This window comes from Lathyrus oleraceus, chromosome 5, assembly GCF_024323335.1.
Source record: "Lathyrus oleraceus cultivar Zhongwan6 chromosome 5, CAAS_Psat_ZW6_1.0, whole genome shotgun sequence".
NCBI classification, from domain to species: domain Eukaryota; kingdom Viridiplantae; phylum Streptophyta; class Magnoliopsida; order Fabales; family Fabaceae; genus Lathyrus; species Lathyrus oleraceus.
In genome coordinates this window covers 210,703,254-210,726,537 of record NC_066583.1, presented here as the reverse complement: position 1 = coordinate 210,726,537, position 23,284 = coordinate 210,703,254, and the positions used below count along the sequence as shown (strand labels likewise).

The 23,284-nt window shown below is 42.2% G+C and overlaps 1 protein-coding gene across 1 annotated transcript; it reads left to right on the top strand.

The window, feature by feature from the left end:
* Positions 1 to 12,135: 12,135 nt before the first annotated feature.
* LOC127079763 (uncharacterized) lies at positions 12,136 to 13,518 on the top strand. Its single transcript, XM_051020134.1, has one exon. The coding sequence runs from the start codon at positions 12,136 to 12,138 to the stop codon at positions 13,516 to 13,518; it is 1,383 nt and encodes a 460-aa protein (XP_050876091.1).
* The last annotated feature ends 9,766 nt before the right edge of the window (positions 13,519 to 23,284 follow it).

Here is a 23,284-nt window from a genome sequence, read left to right as displayed (position 1 = left end):
ACCACCGTCTCCAACTGATTGATTGTTATCTCCTGAGGAACATAGGCTCTCTTCAGTATTTTCAGCAAAGCCTCTCTATGCCCCTCGGAGCTTAACAACAAGGACAAGATTGAAATCTTGGATGGAGTTTGTTGCAGATGGTCCACAAGCTTGTACTCTGACTTTTTGATGATCCTCAGAAATTCTTCAGCTTCATCATCAAGTTCTCTCTCCGACCCACCAGGCACCGGTGTCACCACAGGAGTACCTTCACTCACCACTTGTTTCCCTCTTGCCCTGGCTAAAGCCTCAGCCTTATCTTTCTTTTCTCTCTCTCCATCCCCATTCCTCAAAGCACCAGGTGCAAATAACCTTCCACTGCGAGTGAAACCACTGGGTCTGGCATTATCCACCTTTGAAACGGTGGTTTCACCTGCAATCTGATCCTCCAGTTTCTCCCCATTACAATAAACCTCTCCACCATAATGCCACGGCACGGCGTCATCTTTGTCATAAGGAATTGGCCCAGGTACCGTGATAGTAACTGGAGCCACATCTGCCAGCGTTGACAAATCGACCGGATCGAAATAGATGGTTATGGTGGAGACATCTTCCTTCACCAAATCAATCTTCTCAAATCGGAGGCTTCCCTCATCCATCAGCCTTTGGATAGCCTCCCTCAGCAATACACACCCATCAGGAGCAACAGTGCACGCATCATAACAATTATCACAGCCCGGAAAGACCCCATTCTTCAATAGTTGTCTTTTGATCTCAGCCAACGGAGTCTTCAACTGATTCACACTCATCAGCCCGACTTTGCCCTCTTCAGAAATTGCATTCACCCCCATTTGACCATGCGCAGGCATGGGATTAGCATTCACATTTGGAGACGGTGCAAAGTTGATAGCTTTGGAATCCACCAAGTCCTGGACCACATGCTTAAAAGCTTTACAATTTTCTACGTTGTGTCCAGGAGCACCTGAGTGGAATTCGCACTTGGCATTCTCATCATAGCTGGGAGGCCTTTGGTCGGGTCTCACCGGAGCCAAAGTTCTTAGCTGAACCAACCCCAAGTCCTTCAACTTCTTCAGCAAGAATGAATAGGTCACAGGTGGCCTATCAAATTGACGATCAGTCATTCGTCCTCTTACTTGATACCCGACCCTCTGCGGTCTCTGCTAAAATGGTTGTCGTTGTTGTTGCGGTTGTTGCTGTTGTTGATTATCAGCAGGAATAGTTACCGCAGCAGTGTGCTGGTAGTAACGATCCCTGCTCTACCCCCTCTTGGCATATACAGCACTGGTATCACCCTCCTTCTTTCTCTGGCCATTCCCAAAAGGCTTCTTTGATCCAGACGACGAAGCACTACCCTGGATCTTCCCCATCTTTAACCAACTCTCTATTCTTTCACCAGCCACCACAATATCAGCGGAGTTGGTAACCGGGCATCCAACCATTCTTTCTGCAAATGTCCCCTGAAGGGTACCCATAAACAGATCTGACATTTCTCGGTCTACCAACGGAGGTTGGACTCGGGCAGCCAGCTCCCTCCACCTCTGTGCATATTCTTTAAACCCCTCATTTGGCTTCTGAGACATACCCTGCAATTGGGTACGGCTAGGAGCCATGTCAGCATTAAACTGGTATTGTTTAAAAAATGCATCTCCAAGATCTTGCCAGCTTTTAATGTCAGACGACCTCAGCTTGGTGTACCATTCCAAAGACCCCCCAGACAAACTGTCTTGGAAGAAATACATCCAAAGCTTTTAGTCCATTGTATAAGCAGAAATCTTACGGACAAAAGCCTGGAGATGAGTTTCCGGGCAAGAACTCCCATTGTATTTGTCAAACGCAGGCGCTTTGAACTTTTGCGGGATCACAATCCCCTCGACCAGCCCCATATTTGACATATTAATAACCCCCGGAGTAACATAGCTTTCAAGAGCCCTGATTTTCTCCGCCAGCACCTGAATCTCTTTGCTTGGTGGCTGGACACCATATTGACCAAACTGTTCATTAAGCACGAAGAACTGGTCTTCTTCTCTATCCTCCTCGGCCTCGAAGAAAGGAGGAAATAGACTGTCCTTCAAATTGTTACCCATCGGACCCGGTCCACCGCCTGTGGCAACGCCGAAACCACCCCCATTATTAACCACCACACCAGCATTTGTTTTCTTTCTGAGATCTCCTCCATCCCTGGAACCACCAAGGCCATGGTTGGAGACACCCTCTAGATTGACACCACTGTTGGCAGCTGAAACCCGCTCAAGCTTCTCCACTTTATCAGCAAGTGCTTTTTGCCCCACGGCAAACCCTTGCATAACATTAATCAGTTCATTCATTTTCTCCTTCAGCTCAAGAATATCTGCGTTGGGTAGATCCATCAGCCTGGGTGTGTTGCGTCTGGTAAAATATCTATGTGGACGTGTTGTGTGCAAGGGAATGATTCTACGCGCACGAGCAATGATTCCTGAAACAATCAAGCACGTCAGAAACTGGCACCTGCAAAATAGAAGACAAGTTATTATGATTCATGCATGAATGCAATGTTTATCCATATGAGGAACCCTCTGTCTTTTGATCCTGGTTTCATCGAGACAAATAATATTTTGACAGCAATATTCTGATATTCATCATTTGATTTTGCCAATCCGAGCAAAGATATATGATTTAGCAAAGATATCACCCCAACCATGTGTGTGTGATGTGAGTGTGCCCAGGAAAGCAAATAAAGCTTGAAGATCAATCACTAAATGAAAACAACCACTGTATACCAAAAGTGCACAATATGTGCGAGAGTCATACATCAGGTCTGATACAAATCAAATTACAATTCTCCAGAATCAGAAAGAAAATACAAGCAAGTGAATTCCGTCAACAGGCCTGACGGTAATCCAACACAAATAAGAAAGGTCTAGTCTGACGAAGGTCCCACAGAAGGCCCTACATCATCAACCATCTTGGTAAACTTCGCGGCAAACCTGAGCTCAGTGTTCTCCTGTTGCAATCTCCCCACCTCCTTCTGGTGAATCTTCATCTGTCGGAAGTAATGATTCCTCTCAGCAAGATAATCATCTCTTTCGATAATATAATGATCTCTCTCAGCAATGATCTTTACGTTCTCTACTTCCTTAATCTTCAGCTTTGCCTCCCACTCAGTGATAAGGGTTCTGACTCTGTCTTCCCTCTGATCCCTCACAAGGATTTGTCTCCTCTTCTCATCTTCAATGACCTTCTAAGCTCTAGTCAACCTCTCCTTGGTGATGTCATGCTCCCTCGTGGATAACTCTAAAGCTTGGCTGACCTTGCCATAATAAGCGGTGTCTATCTCAAAGCGCTTCACCATAAGAGCATGTCTCTTATCCTGGTCTTCCATTTTCCCTTTGATTTCCTGATTAGCCATTTGGACTCTAGAAACACTCTCTCCCTCTTCATCTCCAGGAATTCTTCCAGGCTGACAGCAGAATGAGATTCCTCAATCAACGGATACCAAGGATCATCCACAGGAAATGGTAAACGAGTGAACTCCACTCTCTTGCTGAGCAAATCATCAAACAGAGGAAAAGACCTGTTATTAGCTCTACCCCAAGAAAACTTGCCTTTCCTTTGAATGTTGCGCCATGCATCAGACACTTGCCTCAACCGTGACTGGTTACCCTCAATCGGGAAGTAGAAAGTTTCCTGAATCTCACTCTTGAGAGGAGGAACCTCCATAGCGAATCCCATTTGTCTCTTAAGAAGTGTCAGATTATAATTAATGCAACCCTGAACTCCTATAAGAGGCACATTGGGAAAACCCCCACAACTGCAAATGAAATCTTGTCCAACCCCACTACTGTGAGTCCAAGCTATGTCTTTGGCTCGCAAACCCATCAACTTGGTCGCCCAATTTATAGTATGGTCAAGAAGAACAAAAGCACCCCTGGAAGGCAAATATCCCATAAACCATTTGTATAGTAGCTGCGCACAACATCTGATCAATCCCCCACGCCGCTTCTCGTTCCGATTATGGACCGAGTAAAAAACATCCCCAACCAGGGTAGGAATAGGATTCTTCTGAGCAAACAAGCGGATGGCATTAATATCCACAAAGTTCTTCTGGTTAGGGAACAGGATGATTCCATAAATGCTCACAGCAATCAAAGCACAGACAGCTTTCCAAACACCCAAATCAGCATACTCCTTGGCTTTAACCTCCAAGAAACTCAGATGAAAACCAGGCAATTTTCCCTTCTCCTTCAGACCTCCTTTAGTCACCTATGGACTCAAATAAAGAGCACGGGAGATCCCACCAACATCAGGTTCTTCCTTAGTAGCATAGAAAGGAACCTGATTTCTGATCTGAATGCCTAGGATACCAGCATAGTCCTCCATCAAAGGCCCCAATAAGTAATCCGGGAAGACGAAACATCTCAAACCAGGGTCATAAAATTGGAGAAGAGTATGGATGGTGCTCCTATCCCTGTCAGTGAGCCTAAAAACCATCTTCAGAATCCCCCATACGTCTCACGGAACATCCCCACATGGTCAGGTGTAATCAATGCTATCATCTCCTTCAGCACACTGATCTCTGGGTCAAAGAAACTGTAGACAACATCGTCCTTCAAACCGGGCCTCATATCTGAGCAAAGAAGTCTCTCAACCAGGATCTCAATCAAGAATGTCCCCTGCATATGGATAAACATTAATTGTCCTCGAAGCCTACAAAACAAGCAAATGTTAGCGAACATCAACCAATTAATCAAACTTAAATGAATTGTCCTCAAAGCCTACAAAACAAGCAAATGTTAGCCAACATCAACCAATTAATCAAACTCAAATGAAGGAGCATCATCACTCAGGGGGATGAATACTTGAACCTGAAATCACAATCCAAATGGTAAGTCCAAACCACTAGGTCAAAGCCTAGGGTCAAAAGAGGATCAAAACTCCAAAACAGAAGCTCAAACTTAACACAAGGCATGTTTAGTCACTCAAGAATAAGTCCTAAAAATAACCAAATCATAATCACTAAGCAAGTTCATTTAATAAGCATGTGAAGTCAATGACCAATTCAAGGCATCCAAATGATCAACATGAATGAAAATTCTCAATCAAAACAGAAATGATTCAAATAATTCTGGCAAACTTCATGAGCAATCAAGACATCTACAACATTCATCACACAAAAAATCATAAGCATTGGAGGTCATTTGGCATGGCAATCACATTGTACAAGTAAGAGCATCAAAAGGTGTGACACAAATTATCACACCATGTTAGCATGAGCATAAAACAGAAATGGAGCATGGGAAAAATATCAAACCAAAGCCAAAATGTCCATCAATGTGTCTAGAATTAGCATGCAAAATTTCAAGTTCATTGGATAAGAAACAAGCATTTCACAATAAGGTAAGCAAGGCAAGGTCAAAAATGGATACATGCTCACATAACCTAGCACCAAATAAAATCCAGCCATGCAAAATTTTCCAATTTATGATCATAAAAACTAGACAGAATAAGGAGCATTTTGCAAAAAATTGGGATGAAATTGGATCAATTTTCAATTTGTTATGATTTTATGAAGTTTTGAAAATTTTTGGAATTAAAATGTGAACAAGCATGGCAAAACATGTGAAAAATGATGAAGCATAATGAAAATAGCGCTCGGCCAGTATCGAACACGGTCCACATTTGAATTTGGCGCTCAAGTGAAACGACCCCGTTTCACTGAAGAAACCCTAGCGCGCCCAGAATTCCAGAATTTCGTAGCAAATGATGAATTTCGTAGCTAATTCGTAGCTAACTCGTGGCTACCTATGATCTTCATCTTCTTCAAGATGAAGACGATGAAGTTCATGTCTAGATTTCCAGAAAATCACAAACACTCCAGAAATTAAAAACAAGCATAGAATTCAAAAGCATTTTTCACGTGGATCATAGATCAAGAAACATTTATTCCTAATTCCTAATAACATGATCAAATCGAAGAAGAACATTCTTGCACTTCAAACTTCAATCATGCATAACTTCATGGATATTGCATCATTTTAAGTGATTTTTTCACCAGAATTCTCAACAACACGAGATCTACACAAACATACACATGGATTTGAGAATTATGAGAATAAAAAACCCTACCTCTTGAAGAGCAGATTCGGGTTTGGCTTGTTTCAAGGCTTGTGATGGTCCAAAAATCCTTTACAATGCTTGGTGAGATGATTGGTGAAGAGATTGAAGCTTAAGCACACGTGAAACCAACTCAATTTACAAACTCCATGGATGCTTCAAGCTTCATGTATGGTCCAAACTGGCGCGAATTCCTCTAAGTTCACGTTCAAATCTCCTCAAAAACACCTCATGAGCATGAATTCATCAATAGAAATGGTCCTTGTGTGAAGAAATTGGAAAATATTTTGAGAGAAAAATTTGTTCAAATTCAAGATTCAGATCTGGAATGGATGTTAATGATGAATGCAGTTATGATTAACAATATACAGGTTCTGCTAATGATGCTGAAATCAAGTTTAAGCCAAAGCCAAGTGAGATTAGCAAGTTATGAAGTGTATGCACCAATTGTGTTTTTCACCCCCCATGCATGAGGTAGCCACGTGAACAGTGCCAAAGCTTATCAAAAACCACCTAAACAAGGCCCATGCAAGCTTTGGAAGTGATATTTTATGCATATAATCATCCAAATTGATTTTATGAATTTTCCTTCAAAAAGCTTCATGAGTGAGCACATGATCATGCAAGTGGAATTCATGCCATGTAATGGATATTTTGGAAACTACATGTTATGATGAACAAAATGCAAAAAGAACCACCCAAATTGGAGCCTTGGTTCAAAAGTTATGCCCATTTGAAGTTTTAAGCACACTTTGCCATGATTGGATCATATCTCCTCAACCACACATCATAAATCCATGATCTTGGACTTTTTGGAAATGGGAGAGAAAGATATTCAACTTTCATGTTGGACACAATTTCATTTGAAGCTTTCTTGATGATGTAAAATTAAGTTTAAGTTGGTCTAAAACCTTTCCATTTTTGGAAATTTCAAATTATAAGTCACTCGCTATTTTGGGAAAGTCTTGACTTGACTTCAAATTATCCAATGTGAGTGTTTGAAGTGTCAAATGATACTTGTTTGAACATGCATGAAGCATCTCTAATCACTTCCCACCTCCAAACCCACAGTTGACTTTGCAGTTGACTTTTATGGTTGACAGATGACTTGCACATGCACAGATGATTTTGGGCCTCAACCACTTAATGAAATAACTCCAAAATGAAACCCTAGCTTATACAAGCTCAATAAAATCATATGATGATCTCCATCTCAATAAATACCTCATCTCCTTAAAAAAACCCTGACTGGTAGAATGCAACTGATTAGGGTTGACCAGAGGTCAAAACCCTAATCCCAAAGAACATGATCAGAAATAATGAACCATGATGATGATGATGTACCATCTCAACCAAGATAATACTCAACCTCCTTGAGGAACCAATAAACCCTAATTGAAGAGCAACCCTCAGATGGCTAATGATCAATTTATGAGACCCTCAGGCTTGTATCTCTTAACCTCTCTATCTTTTGAGAAAGACTTAGGAGGATGACTTGCTTGTTCTCACATGATATGCAATATGCAAATGCCTAATGCCCTAAAAAATGAAATGCCATATGCTAAGCTAGTACCAAGAGAGGAGGGCAAATTTTGAGGTGTTACAATTAGACCCCTCCAACATCAAGGCGTTGAGTCAGGAGTTGTGGGACGTAACCAGGTGGTAATGGTCAACCGACAGCAGGATGCTGATCAAATCGTCGACCAACACCGACAAGAGGACTTGGCAGTGGAAAATAATTTGACAACTATTGTCGAAAGGATTATGGCTAGGAATGGCATGAGTGCTACATTATAGAGGCCATTATACGTGTCCCCGTTAGCTGAATTCATTCTCCAAACTGAGGCGCCTAGGGGGATGAAAGTACCTGAGTACACTAAATTTGGGGGAGAGTCTGGTGAATCGGCAATAGAGCATGTCGCCAGATACCTAACAGAGTCAGGGGATCTAGCTCATAATGAAAATTTGAGAGTAAAAAACTTCCCCTCCTCTCTGACCAAGGCAACCTTCACATGGTTCACTTCGTTGGCCCCTAGTTCAATCGACTCATGGGCCAAATTAGAAAAGAAGTTCCATGAACAGTTTTACGAAGGACACTCCAAAATTAGTTTGGCAGAATTGTCTAGTATTAAAAGAAGGTTCGCCGAGAGCGTAGATGATTATCTGAATCGTTTTAGGTCTTTAAAGGCTAGGTGTTTCACACAAGTGCCAGAACATGAACTAGTTCAAATGGCCGCAGGAGGATTAGATTACTCCATTAGGAAGAAAATAGATCCAACGTTTGTGAAAAGTATGTCACAACTGGCTGACAGGGTCCGACACCTAGAACGATTGAGGCTAGAGAAAGTTAGGCACAATAAGTCTAAGAAGGAAAAGGTAGCGTTTGTCGAATACGATGCGACGGACCCAATATGTGAGGCAGATTATGCTTCATTGACCGAATTAGAAATCGACGTGGCTGAACTAAAGCCAGGATCCACTTATGAGTGCCGCTCATTGCTGCCTGCGCAAGGCAAGAATCCTGTCGAAAACAACCCAAAATTCCCTTCGAAAACTTACACTTTCGACGTGTCGAACTGTGAGGAAATTTTTGACTTATTAGTCAAAGATGGACAGATGGTAGTGCCGCCTGGTACTAAAATGCCACCGTTGGAACAAAGACAGAAAAAAGGGTTTTGTAAATATCACAATTATCTTGGTCATAACACCTCTAATTGTTACCTTTTCAGGGATTTGGTTCAAAAAGCGATTCAAGAAGGCAGGCTGAAGTTTGTTGGTCGCAGGATGAAGATCAACACTGGCCCTCTTCACCAAGAGGAAGCCCTGTTCGTGGAACCAGTCGAGATCAACATGGTCGAGATCAGCGAATATGATGAGGCCAACATGCTGGAACAAACTGAGGAAAACCCAGATGTCGACATGGCTGAAATTTACCCAAGGGTTGATGAAGACTTGGTAGACTTTCTGTATCGCTGCAAGAACAAGGGTTCACAGGTGTGCCTGTGCCCAAGGTGTGGAGCTATCACCGACAAAATAGCAGCAGAGAATTTCCAGAGGCTGCAGCTGGGTAAGACCAAAAGAAATGTGCCAACCCGGGGTTATCAGAATGAAAGAGGCTCAAAAAAGGCCGTGGGAAATAACTCGACAAGGCCCAGGAGCTTCGTGCCGTCGACCAGTACTCCTCGAGGTACTTGGATCAAACCTCAGGGAAGATAAGACACCCCACAAGGGGCTGCCGTTGAGGCTAGAGGAGGTCTAGCAGTTAACTGCCGGCGTAAATTTAAGTCTGAAAAGAGGACTCATATCTCTGAAAACTATTTGGGAAAAAATCCCATGACGAGGACTCAATGGAGACGATTTCAGAGGCGTAGACAGGCTGAAAGAGACGTTGCAAGGGACATGACCAGTGAGGCAAATGCTGGGAAGAAAATGGTTGTGAAAGTCGACACAGCGGTGAAGAAATGGATAAGAGAATACGTCCATCGACTAGCAGAAAAATGTTCTGATGAAGTGACTGACGACTTCAATTCAGAATCTGAAGCAAGCCTCGACATCTTGGTCAACGTGGTATCAATCTTACCACAAGAATACAAATGTGTGACTGAAGTCGAAGGGTCAGTGGACAATGATGAGGCTGAAGAAATGGCTTTGCATCAACCAAGATGCTATTTTGTGCTGAACGATGGTTCTGCTGAAAGCCAAGAGGCAGTGTTCGAAAGACCTACGATGAACATGAAAAACCATCTGAAACCACTGCTGATCAGGGCAAAGGTGGAAGGCGTAACCGTCAACAAAATTTTGGTCGACTATGGTGCCACGGTCAACATTATGCCACACCATATTCTGAGGAAGATTGGCAAGTACGACACCGACATCAGGTCTAATAACGTGGTTTTGTCGGACTATGGAGGGAAGACGAAAAGCACCATGGAAGTAATTATGGTGAATGTTATAGTAGGTTCCCTGACCAGACCGACACTATTCATGGTAATCGACATAAAGCCAAGTTACAACTTGCTACTTGGCAGAGAGTGGCTACATGGCGTCGGAGTTGTGCCCTATTCAGCACACCAAAGACCGGTGATTTGGAAAGAGGATGGGGTGGTCGAAAACATCGAGGCCGACCAAGGATATTTTATGGCCGATGTGAATAATGTCGGCAAGAAGGAGTTTGAAAGAAAGCTGGCCAACGTCTCTCCTTGCTTCCCAGCTGAGGATGTTTATGCTAATCTGAGTGAAGCTTTCGTCTCGCTGACTCTACATGAAACCCATGGGTTCATTTGGGATGTGGAACGCCTAGACGATCCACCATACACAGGTATCCGGCCGACAGGCTGGGGGGATGCCAGTGATGATGTCTGAGTTAGAAGCTTTGAGAAAGATTTCGGCATACGTTGTCGAAAACAAAATAAAGTCGGCCATAGAGGCTGAAGAAAACATGGTTGTTGAGGCCTATGCGGTGAATAAAGGGGACGTCGACATGCAGCGTCTGGATTGCATTTACGACAGTGAAACTTTAGGGTTCGAGAAAGACCCAAAGGCACCAGAGAGAATCCGACCAAAAGATCCCTTGGAAGAAGTCGACCTTGGCGAGAATGGCGAGAAAAGGCCAACATATATAAGCGCCAACATCGACCACAAACTAAAGTCTGAGGTAATATCCATACTTAAAGAATTTAGAGATTGTTTTGTGTGGGATTATAATGAAATGCCTGGTTTGAGTAGAGATTTGGTCGAGTTAAAGCTGCCCATAAAAGCTGGAAGAAAGCCAGTGAAACAAACGCCCAGGCGTTTCGCCCCAGAGATTATGGCAAAGATAAAAACAGAAATAGAAAGACTCTTGAAAAGCAAGTTCATCCAAACTGCGAGGTACTTCGAATGGTTGGCTAATATTGTGCCAGTCATAAAGAAAAATGGGCCTTTAAGGGTATGCATTGATTTTAGAGATCTAAATGCTGCCACCTCAAAAGATGAATATGCCATGCCCGTGGCTGAAATGCTAGTCGATTCGGCCGCTGGTTTTGAATATTTAAGCATGTTAGATGGTTATGCTGGATATAACCAAATTTTTATTGCAGAAGAAGACGTGCCGAAGACGGCATTTCGATGTCTAAGAGCCTTAGGGGCATATGAGTGGGTGGTTATGCCATTCGGCCTGAAAAATGCCGGAGCAACATACCAGAGGGTAATGAACTCAATGTTCCATGACTTCATTGAAGATTTCATGCAAGTCTACATTGATGACATCGTGATAAAATCAAATGGACAACATACTCATGTCGACCATCTACGAAAAGCCTTCCTAAGGATGAGGAAATGTGGATTAAAAATGAATCCATTAAAATGCGCTTTTTGTGTGCAGGCAGGCGACTTCCTTGGTTTTGTGGTGCACAAAAAGGGCATTGAAGTAAATCAAAGTAAAACAAAAGCCATTATGGACGTCAGGCCTCCGTCGACCAAAAAGGAGTTGCAATCCTTTTTGGGAAAAAAAATTTCCTTAGAAGATTCATATCAAATCTAAGTGGCAAAACAAAAGCGTTCTCCCCACTACTTCGACTGAAGAGCGAAGAGTTCAAATGGCAGGATGTACACCAAGAGGCTTTCGACAAAATCAAAGAATATTTGACTAAGCCTCCAGTATTGGCCCCTCATGTTAGGCATAGGCCAATGAGATTGTATATCGCGGCCTCACAATTGACTATAGGAAGTATGTTAGTTCAAGAGGATGAAAATTGTGTCGAAAGACCTGTGTATTACCTTAGTCGAATGTTGAATGATCCTGAAACTAGGTATAGTGACATTGAAAAACTATGCATGTGCCTGTATTTCTCTTGTACGAAATTAAAGCAATATATTAAGCTTGTTGATGTTTACGTATCTTCTCATTTTGATATTATTAAACAAATGCTATCTAAACCAATTTTGCATAGTCGAATTGGAAAATAGGCTTTAGCGTTAACAAAATACTCCCTGACATACATACCCTTGAAAGCAATGAAAGGGCAGGTAGTAGCAGACTTCCTGGTCGACCATTCAATGGTCGAAATGGCGCAGAATTACGTGGATTTAGCACCATGGAGGCTATACTTCGATGGATCAAGACATAAGCATGGAGCTGGGATAGGGGGAGTCATAATTTCTTCAAATGGAATTCCAGCAGACTTCAAATACAAAATCGAAGGGCTATGCACCAATAATGAAGTAGAATACGAGTCATTGATCACCAGACTTGAACTACTGCTGGAATTGGGGGCAAGGAATGTCGAAATTATGGGAGATTCGAAGTTAGTTATTAAACAAGTATCAAAAGAGTATAGGTGTGTTAAAGAAAATCTGATTATGTACTTCGTGGTTACCATAAGACTGCTCAAGAGATTTGAGCAAGTCAATCTCCAACACATACCACGGCAGGAAAACCAAAGAGCAAATGATTTGGCACAGGAAGCTTCAGGGTATAAAACGACGAGAAACCAGAACGAAGAGATCCAAGTAAGAAAGAAAATACAGGCGACGACACTGTCACCATCAGATCTGGCGATCATGAAGCTGGGGGCAGTAAATAAAAATCATTTTGAAATTCTTACTGTCGACGACGAAGGAAGGAGTGATTGGCGTAGACCGTTAGTCGATTACTTACGTAATCTCGTGGGGTCGACAAATCGAAAGATAAAATATAGGGCCTTTAGCTATGTCTTGGTAAATGATGAATTATTCAAGAAGATAGTCGAAGGAGTGTTATTAAAATGCCTGGGGGAAAGTGAAGCGTACGTGGCTGTGTCGAGCACACACAGCGGGGCATGTGGGGCGCATCAAGCAGGTTTGAAGATGAAATGGCTTTTGATGCGTTTAGGAGTTTACTGGCCTTCAATGTTGAAAGATTGCATTGAATTTGCCAAAGGTTGTCAAGAATGCCAATTGCATGGGGGCATACAACATGTGCCTGCAAGTGAGCTACATACAATTGTGAAACCTTGGTCATTTCGAGGATGGGCTTTGGACGTTATAGGAGAAATAAATCCAGCCTCGTCGAAACAACAAAGGTATGTGTTAGTCGGCATCGAATATTTCACAAAATGGGTCGAAGCCATAGCATTACAAAATGTAAACCAAGAAAATATGATAGATTTTGTCCAGAGTTACATCATTTGCAGATTTGGCATCCCAAAAAATATTACAACTGACCAGGGGCCAGTCTTCACTGGTCGAAAAGTGCAAGAGTTTGCAAAAGAAATGGGAATTAAGCTACTGACATCTACTCCCTATTACGCACAGGCAAATGGCCAAGTAGAAGCTGCTAATAAGGTAATCATTATCCTAATAAAGAAACACATAGGACAGAAGCCAAGGAATTGGCACAAAACGTTAGGCCAATCCCTGTGGGCGTGTCGAACATCACCAAAGGAGGCAACTGGAACAACCCCATTTTGACTGACTTATGGGCATGACGCAGTACTGCCAGTAGAAATTCAGGTCCAGGCGGTCAGAACCCAAAGGCAGTGTGAAATACCCTCTGAAGATTACTGGAGCATGATGACAGACGAATTAGTCGACGTAGACGAAGAAAGAATGCTAGCACTAGACTCTCTACAAAGGCAGAAAGAGAAAGTCGCTCGAGCCTACAACAAAAGGGTGAAAGGGAAAATGTTTGCTGTTGACGATTTGGTTTGGATGGTGATCTTGCCTATGGACAGAAAAGATAAAGCGTTGGGTAAGTGGTCCCCAAATTGGGAAAGACCATTTAAGGTTGTGCAGGTTTTTTCTAATAATGCCTACGAGGTCGAAGAGTTGGCACCAGACAGGCGAGTTTTAAGAGTGAATGGAAAATACTTGAAAAAATATAGGTCTCTCCTTCAAGAGGTCAGAATTTTGGCAGACTAAAATAAATGTCGAAAAATAAAGTTGGAGATAATTATGTTAGATACCAGCTGCAAAGGCACGGAAAATAAATAGACAGTGCTAAAGGCAAGAAAGATAACATTAAGGTGGCGAGAAGCCATTGTTTAAACATTACAATAATTTTTTACAATCAATGAAACCGGTCAAAGCTGGCCGAACTTGGATTGGAAGGATTTGAGTTCGAAATTGTAGTGCATAGACGCAGGCTCCAGGGTGTCGGCATAGGCTTTAAGCTTCTCAAGTTTCCCTTCGACGGCTATAAGTTCCTCACCGACCAATAAGGCATCACGGGAAGTCTGCTCCACAGTAGCTTGAGCAGGCTGTAGCACTTCGTCGACAAAACGGGACTCCTCCTTAACAATTGAGTCCAACTCATTATCCAAGGCGAAAATTTGATGCCGAAGGGCGTCGATTTGTTGACGCAACTCAGCGGCTCTTGTTTGCTTCAAAGTCAATTCCTTCTGCCGCTCCTCCATAGCCTTCAACATACTGGTAACCTCCGCGTCGGCACACATCACCAATTTCCATTTTTCCTTCACAAAGGCATCAGTATCAGCAATTTGGCGCTCAGTGTCCCGAACACTGTCAATATGGCGCAACATAGGCACTAAGATTTCTTCTAGAGCCACCATTGAACGTCTGGCATAATCAGAGATTTGGAGATCCTTTAGCTGGGCAAGTGCGCTCAAGATTTCTGGACCGACAGCAGGTTCATGCATAAGCACGAAGGGAAGGTCAGAGTTCAAAGCGTGCACACGGATTTTGTCCATAAGAGCCTTAGTTTTCGTCGCCTTAGGGCCCACTTTCCCATAATGGAGTTGCTCAGAGTCCGAAGAAATATCACGCGATTTCACCAGATTGCGTAGCTTGGAAATTTCTTCCAAAGCAGAAGGTTTGATCGCCAGCCCCTGGAAGGTCGTAGGAGAAACTGCTGACGAAGTAGGTTGAAGGGGAGAAGCAGTCGACAATGGAGTAGCTTGGGAGGATTGTTGTTTGTTGGTGTCGACACCGACTGGCTCCCGTAAATCCTGCAAGGAAGCTGAGGAGAGACTCGAGTCAGAACTAGTCGAACTGGAATCCAGATGTGTTGCAGGACTAGTGACTGAGTCAGAATCACTGTCACTAATTTGGAGGGGAAATTCGATGGACTCACCAGCGATGTCGACGGAGTGAAAGAGACGATCTGGAGAAGAGACCGACGATGCAGGAGTATAATCAGCAAAAGGCTGAGTCGGTTCAGTAGAAACATCAGCATGTAGAAGGAAGAATTGAGTAAGAAAAGTGCAAAAAAGAATCCACAGGAATAAATAGGAATACGAGTAATACCTGTGTCGATGCATGGGAAACCGCATCCTGATGTGTGTCCCCCAAGGCAGTAGCAGGGGAAGGACCAATCGACGGCGAAGCTCCCACGACTGGAGCAGGGGCCGCACCGAGGGCTGAAGCATCGATTAGAGGAGTGTCGGCATCTTGGACAGGAACCTCTGAGGGAGGCGTTGCATGATGCCTCTTCCTTTTATGGTCACCACTCTTAGAAGGAGAATCATGTTTGTTCCTCTTATGGCCATGATGACTTTTGGATTTATGTTGCGAGGTATGCTGAAGACACAAAGAGAGGTTATAAGCAAATAGTCTAGCCAAAAGAGCAGACGTGCCGACAAGAAATACCTCAGAGCCCGCGGGAGCAGAACGCTTGTGTTGTTTGGATTTTTCGGAAGAGGGAGAGACAGTAGGTTCTGTCGAACGGGGCTGACCCTACACAAACAAAAATATTAGCAATCACGTAATGTTCCCCCTTTAGAAGGCAAAGGCAAATAGAAATGCTTTATAGGAGCATACAGAAGAACTGGTTTTTCTGAAGACTTGGGAAATGGGGCGCCTATCGTCGTCAGAAGATTGCTCAGGAACAGCCTGCAAAAAGAGAAAGATGGCTAAGGATAAAGTCAAGATCAGAAGAAATAGTACTTCAGCCAGAGTCAAACCTGAGCCTTCTGTGTCGAAGGAGTAGGTTGGTCAGCAGATGCAGAGTCTGCAGGTTTCAGAGGGAGCGCTGCAAATAAATGAAAGAAACGCAACTGAGCGAGGAAGTCCAGTTGGGAAGGAGTGTTCAAATTTCCAAGAAAGCGTTACCAAGTTACGTGGTTTCGAACACACTGACATATCGAGGATCGATATGGAGCGGCCCTGAGTAGTCAGGCAGATAATACTTTGTGGGGACCACTCTGTCGGCCTTTTTTCTCTTAGAGGCGTTTTGTACGTATGAAATAGGACAGTAGAACCACACCGGAACCAAATGACCAAAGGCCAAAGCCAAAGGACTAGATGGCAGAGGAGGGAACTTTAGTTTTCCAAAATGAAGGGCATACAAATATTTGTCTTTCACGTGATCATGGATTTTGAGTTTTGGAAGTTGGTCGATTATTTTCGCTTTCAGTTCGACAGCAGCCTCTCGGATGGTCCCACGAAGATTATCTGGTCGATACACAACTTGGAAGTAGTTCTGGAAAGCGCGAATTTGTTTAACATGAAGAGCCTTACATTTAGTCGACTTCGCCTGCAAACAAACAAAAGGCTTAGTCAATTCAGCAAGTTTGGCATCAGGATCGCCAACATAAAGGGAAAAATAGGACTGCCACCAATCATAAAATTCTTTGGTGCAGTAATGGGCTGGTCGAAAAGAAAAGGAAGGGAGACGGGGTCGGTTTTTCCAAATGTTTTCTAGTTCCTCTTCGACTTCGCTCCAAGGTTGGCCGCAAAGGATATTGGCAAGTAACTCTTGAGAAGAAAACAGAGGTTTGGGGATAAATTGGCAAAGACCAAATTGCATGGCCACAAGGTTAGGCTGGTAAGCTACTAGACCTGGATTGCTGCTAGCAGTCTCCGCCGACAAGAAGCGAGGGACCAAAAATCGCCTCCAAATGAGGAAGGATTCAATCCTTAGTTCTCCGTCAGTCGGAAGGAAAGGTCTGGTAAGCCACTCAGGACCCTCAGTTCGACGTTAAAAAGGGGCCATAGAGGGTAGGAAGTCGACACGAGTCAACATAATTTCGAAGATAAGTCGAAGCACTCGAAGGTCTGGAAAGTTCTTGTCGATGGGTGTCAAGGGAATCAACCTTTTCCAGATAACATGGCGTTCCTCTGGGGGACACGCAACCCTCCTCATCCCATATGGGGCTACCTCTTTGGAGAAAGTGGCATTGAGCCACAATTGTAGGAACCAGAAAGGACCATGAACCAATACATTCTTCTTTCTAGAGTTCTCAGGGTCAAAGAGTCTAATCTGGCAGACAACCTCGGATAGAGACTCATAGAGAGAGGCTAATATCAGTTGGCCTAAAGCGACATCACATCCTTGGTGCAATTGAGTCGCCAGGAGGGAAAAATGCTTGGCTACCTGCATAGACCGTGAGCAGAAGACGAAACGGGACAACCAAAGGGTCAAGAAAGCCACGTGTTCCTCGTCGGTCACAGGACCTGCAGAAGTGGCATGATGGTCAATGAAGTTGTTGTATGTTGGTTTGCGAGAGTCACCAACGTCGAATTTCAAAGAAACTGGCGCTACAGCTTCGCAGTCGAAGACCTCGCCAGACGGTCTCAAGCCAGTGATGGCAGCGATGTCTAAGAGTGTTGGCGTGATCATGCCACATCTAGTATGGAAGGAGTTGGTCGAACTCTCCCAGAATTGAAGGGCGGCTAATAACATGCCACAAGACTGGAGAGGGCCACAGCGAGCAATATGCAAGAGGGTATAAATGCCTGTTCTTTTCTAGTGGTCGATTTTCTCCGTTTCCAACCGGTCCATCCAAGCACAAAACTTAGGACAATTCCTGGGGGGAGCGGTTCTGAAGTTCCTATCGACGTATCGAAGGGAGAAGGGTTGTTGAGCAGATATCACAGGTTCAGAAATGTGACTGGCGGGAAAAAGGGAAGAGTCATTTTTGGTGATCTCTGGGTGTCGGTTTTCTGGGAGAGGACCTAGAAACGCTAAGGGTTCATTGGCCAGAGAGAAAGGAATCAATACCTGAGAACGCCAAATTTTCTCCTTTTCTTCCACCAATGGAGTCTCAGGGATATATTCCATGCCATCAATGTTGATAGGGCGCGAGAGTTCAGCGGCTGAAGGTTTGTTGGAGGTGGCCATGGAGATAACAAGAGGGTTCTTCGTTATGAAGTAAAAGATAGTTTCATAGAAAAAGCAGAAGACAAATGAATACAAGTGAATACTGAATCAAAAATTCCAAAAAAGAGAAGAAGAAATAAAAATGAGGGTTTTATAGCCCTTAAACCCTGAGCAAAGAAGAGGGAGCGGTTACACTTCCATGGCCGACACGTACACTCACGTTCCCACGCCTACAGACACGTGGAGGAGAGAAGGTAAACGAAAAGACAAAACACGTTCAGTTTGGAGACGTGAAGTGACGTAGACATGATTTTGTGCGTCTCGAGGAGAAGTAGAAACACTCGCCATAATTGTCTGACGTCACCCACGTGGGATACACAGAGGTCCCATTAAGTAGAAGCGGGAACAGTAAAGGGTAAGCCGACAGTTTCAGAGATGCCATCATCTCATCATCATCGACAGTCGAAAATGGCCTCTCTGGGGGGCATTTTATTACCATGAAATATACCTAAGGCAGGTTGAAAGCACAAGTGATGAAAGAGGCCTATGAATGTGGGGATTATACCCTACCAAAAGGTAAAAGATGTCGAATGCAATCAAGAAAGAAAAGCAAACTAAAAGAGGAAGCCGACAGGAAACGACGGCTTCGTCGGCAGGTCATTATGTAGACCAACACGAGGTTTTGGGACTTAAAGAATTTTAATTAAATGTGCGGAAGACAGCTTCACCTTGACGTTTGGGCGGGGGAAATTTGAAATTTAAAATAAAATAGCAGTTCCAAAAAGAAATAAGAGCGCCATAACGTGGAGCAGTTAGCAAGACATGGGTGCAGCGGTTATGCAAATCGTGGGTCATAACATCTGCTAGCTTCTAGGAAGTCAGTTTAGGAATAGTTCCTCTAGTTCATTATAAATAGGAGTATCCCACAAGGGGCTCAAGGTGTTCACTTTGTACTACGAATTCACTTGTAAGAAAACTTCCCATTCCCAGCGCGAGGAAGCAAAAGTTTCTCTAAGAGTGTTATGTACGTGAATTACCACATTTATTTCAATGCAACTTCCCTACTTTTCAATTGTTCTCGCTGAACATTTTATCTTAATTTCTTTTATTTTTGAGTTATCATTTTACGTTGTCGTTTACGCTGTTGACACTGACTCTATCACGATCATAGAGTTTACCAAAAGTGTGTTCGTAGTATACATCTTTTGAATGTTATAGCGCTGTCGGTCACGAGTCACCCGCATGCGATAACATTGTCTAAAACCGTTCATGTGGAAAACCCCTACACTTGTTCGACACTTTGTTGGGAGTCGTTTCCCACATAGTCATTTCGTCGAAAGTCCGAACAAGTCCCACTTGCACTAGCACATGTCCTAGGATCAATTGGTCGATCCTGCAAGTAACCCTTCGTTTTAAGACCAGGGAGGACCAGCGGTTGTTTACCAATTTCCACAGTAAACAAAATGGCACGCCCAGTGGGACCGTGCTAGAGCAGTTGCGAAATTGCATGAAACTTAGAAGTGGCAAGCTATATAGTAAGCCACGAAGTAGTGTGAAAGTGTCAGAAACTAACACTGATGAAGTTCCACGAGGAACTTTATCTAATACGGAAACAGTAGTTTCACAGGTTGTCACTTTGCCGCCGATGACAAATGCAGCCTTAACCATGTCGACTACGGGTGCGATTGGAACATCAATTCCTCAGCCTTCACCCGGGGGTTCAGGATCAACGATAACGACGTTCAGACCTTATGTGCCTGGTCGATCCTACAAGTAACCCTTCGTTTTAAGACCAGGGAGGACCATCGGTTGTTTACCAATTTCCACAGTAAACACCATAACCCAAACAGGCAGCCATACAATATTACAAAATCATAAAGCAATGTCATGTCTTGTTCATAGCTGCAATATATATCATGTTATTGTGAAGTCATGGCTTCTTGATGATTTTGATGATTACAACATCTCTAAACAATTCTTATGTGTAAAGATCAAAAAGTTGTCAAAGACTTGAAGTGAATTGAAGTGGAGTAAAGATTCAAGTGAAGTATATCATTTCAAAGGATCAAGTATCATCATTGGTATATCTAAAATTTTCACTAATATAATATACAAGTGTTCAAATATTTATTCCATGATATCTTGGTTCATATAGAAAATTAGGATGTATTGCATTTCATTTTTCACATTCTGCCAAATTCTATTTTTCAAAACTGGGCTTCAGTAACTGGTTACCCACCGAGCAGTAACCGGTTACCACTGACGAATTTTGGCAGATTGGTGCATTTCTTCATTCAAATGTTTTCTTTGCATTCCTTTGAATCATGGCATCTTTTCATTCATCATACTCTTTCAAAAAGGTGTTTGTAGCAATATATAAACATCATTATTCATTTTTTATGACCACCTCCTTTCTTGCAAACACTTTCAATTAATCATTCTTATAAAAACTCAGATTTTTATCAAGTGTCCAAAAACTTTAAGAAAAAAGTATTCTTTGCATTAAACCTTCATATACCTTGATAAGAATACATATCATTTGGTTTGAACACTTGTATACTACATTGAGTGATTGATATCCAAAGGGGAAGATTAATCTAAGTGATTAATATATTCAAGACTCATCATCAACTTTTTAATTAAGTTCAGATTTTTGTATCATACCTTGTTGTCCAGGATTGTTGGAAACAAGTGAAGTGTTGAAGAAGATTGTTCTTCATTGATTACCTATAGGTTAGATAGTAAGCATTACCATTGGTGTGAGTAGGCTATACAATAATTCTAACTATAGTGAAATCTCTTTCGAGTCGAAAGGGGAGTGGAGTACCTTCGGAGTGTGAAGGGAACCACTATGATTTCCGGTGTCCTTTTACTTTTCGCAATTTATTTTTCAGCACTTAAACGAAAAATAACCAAAAACCGGAAACAAGATCGAAGAAATTTTTTACCACCTAATTCACCCCCCCCCCCCCCCCCTCTTAGGCGCATTTACAACTTACATTTGGTATCAGAGCAAGTTATAGGTAACTTGTTCCTAAAGATTCAGATGGCTTCCGCAAACAATGATCGTGTATTTAAAGATGGTGGTAGTAGTAACAAGCCTCCTTTGTTTTCCGGTCAATATTTTGACTTTTGGAAAATCCGTATGAAGGCACATTTAGAAGCACAAGGAAGTGACATATGAGAGGCGGTTCAAAATGGTCCTTTTATTCCTACAACGGTTGTCAACGGTGCTAGTTCAACAAAGCCACAAGGATCATGGGATGATGATGATAAGAAAAGGGTTCTCTATGATAAAAAGGAGATTAATATTTTACAAAGTGCACTTGGAATGGATGAATTCTTCCGCGTCTCAACATGTACAACGACAAAGGAAATATGGGATACTCTTTTAGAAACTTACGAAGGAACGGCCGAAGTCAAGAGATCTAGATTGAACACGTTAAGTCAAGAGTACGAGTTATTCCGAATGCAACCGGGAGAATCAATCCTCGACTTGCAAAAAAGATTCGTGCATTTGACAAATCACTTGAAAGCACTTGGTAAGACACTAACTAATGATGAACTTAATCTTAAAGTGCTTAGGTCTTTAACAAGAGAATGGCAACCCAAAGTGACGGCGATTTCCGAAAAGAAAAGTTTATCAACAATGACATCCGCTACTTTTTTTGGAAAGCTTCAAGAATATGAGATGGAACTTGGACTATTGGAGAAACATGAGGTCCAAGAGAAGAAATCAAAGAGCATTGCCTTAAAAGTTGATTCCAAAGTTGTGAAGAAACAAGACAATCCCGAAGAGGACGAAAACTTTATGCTTCTTGTAAAAAGACTAGGAAAATATTTTGGTGCAAAAAGTTCTTCATCGGATTCCGATAGTAATCAAAGTGCAAATCTAGCATTGATGGCATCACATCATTCCGACGATGAAGACGATGAGGTTAGTAGTAACTTTTCAATTTTTGATAATGATGCTCAAGGAGCAATTGATGAACTTTTAAGTGAATGCAAAATTCTATACAAAACCATTTCATCTCAAAAGAATCAAATATCAACTTTGGAATAAAATATTGAGAAAATGAAAAATAATCTCAAAGATGAAAAGGAAGAATTAATCAAGAATTTTGCATGCACTAAATGTGAGTCACATGCTTTTCAAATAGTTCAATTGAAGAGAGTTATTGAAAGATATAAAAGAGGTCAAATCGGATTGGAACATGTTCTTAGTAGTCAAAGATACTCAATTGATAAAAGTGGTTTAGGTTATTCAAATTTTTCTAAACAAACTTCTAACAAGACCATTTTTGTAAAAGCTAAAGAACAAATTCCTTTAGATAAAAGTAACAAGCCTAAAGTGGTTCATCAATATAATAATAGGAAAAGGAACAAATCTTATTATAAAAAGAAATCTTATTCCCCTAGATATAAAAGAAACTTTGAGCCTACATGTTTCTATTGTGGTATTAAAGGTCATACTCCTAATGCATGTTATATTAGAAACTTTAGTGTTGCTCAAGGCCATTATGTATGGGTTAAGAAAGGAACTAACTTTGAAGGACCCAAAGTAATTTGGGTACCTAATAAAACTTAACTCTGTTTTGTAGGTATGCTTGAAGACCTCCTCAAATCAATGGTATCTTGATAGTGGGTGTTCAAGGCACATGACGGGTGACTTAAACAAATTTTCACATCTAACGCTTAAGGCCAAAGGATATGTTACTTATGGTGACAACAATAAAGGAAGAATCCTTGGCGTAGGCATCATTGGTTCACCGTCTTCAACAACTATAGAAGATGTCTTATTTGTAGAAGGTCTAAAGCATAGTCTCCTTAGCATTAGCCAATTGTGTGACCGAGGTTTCAAAGTCAAATTCACTAAAGATGAATGTTTGATTGAAAATGAAGTTACTCATGAAGTTATGCTAAAAGGTAAAAGAGTTAATAATATATTTCAAATCTCTTTAGATAACTTGTCTTTGAATGTTAGGTGTCTCTTGGCAAACAACAATGAATCATGGTTATGGCACAAGAGGTTTGCTCATATTCATATGGAGCACTTGAATAAATTGATCAAGCATGACTTAGTCATTGGATTGCCGAAGATCAAATTCATCAAAGATGGGTTGTGTGGTGCTTGTCTGAAAGGAAAGAAAACTAAGTCAACTTTCATTTCCAAGAATG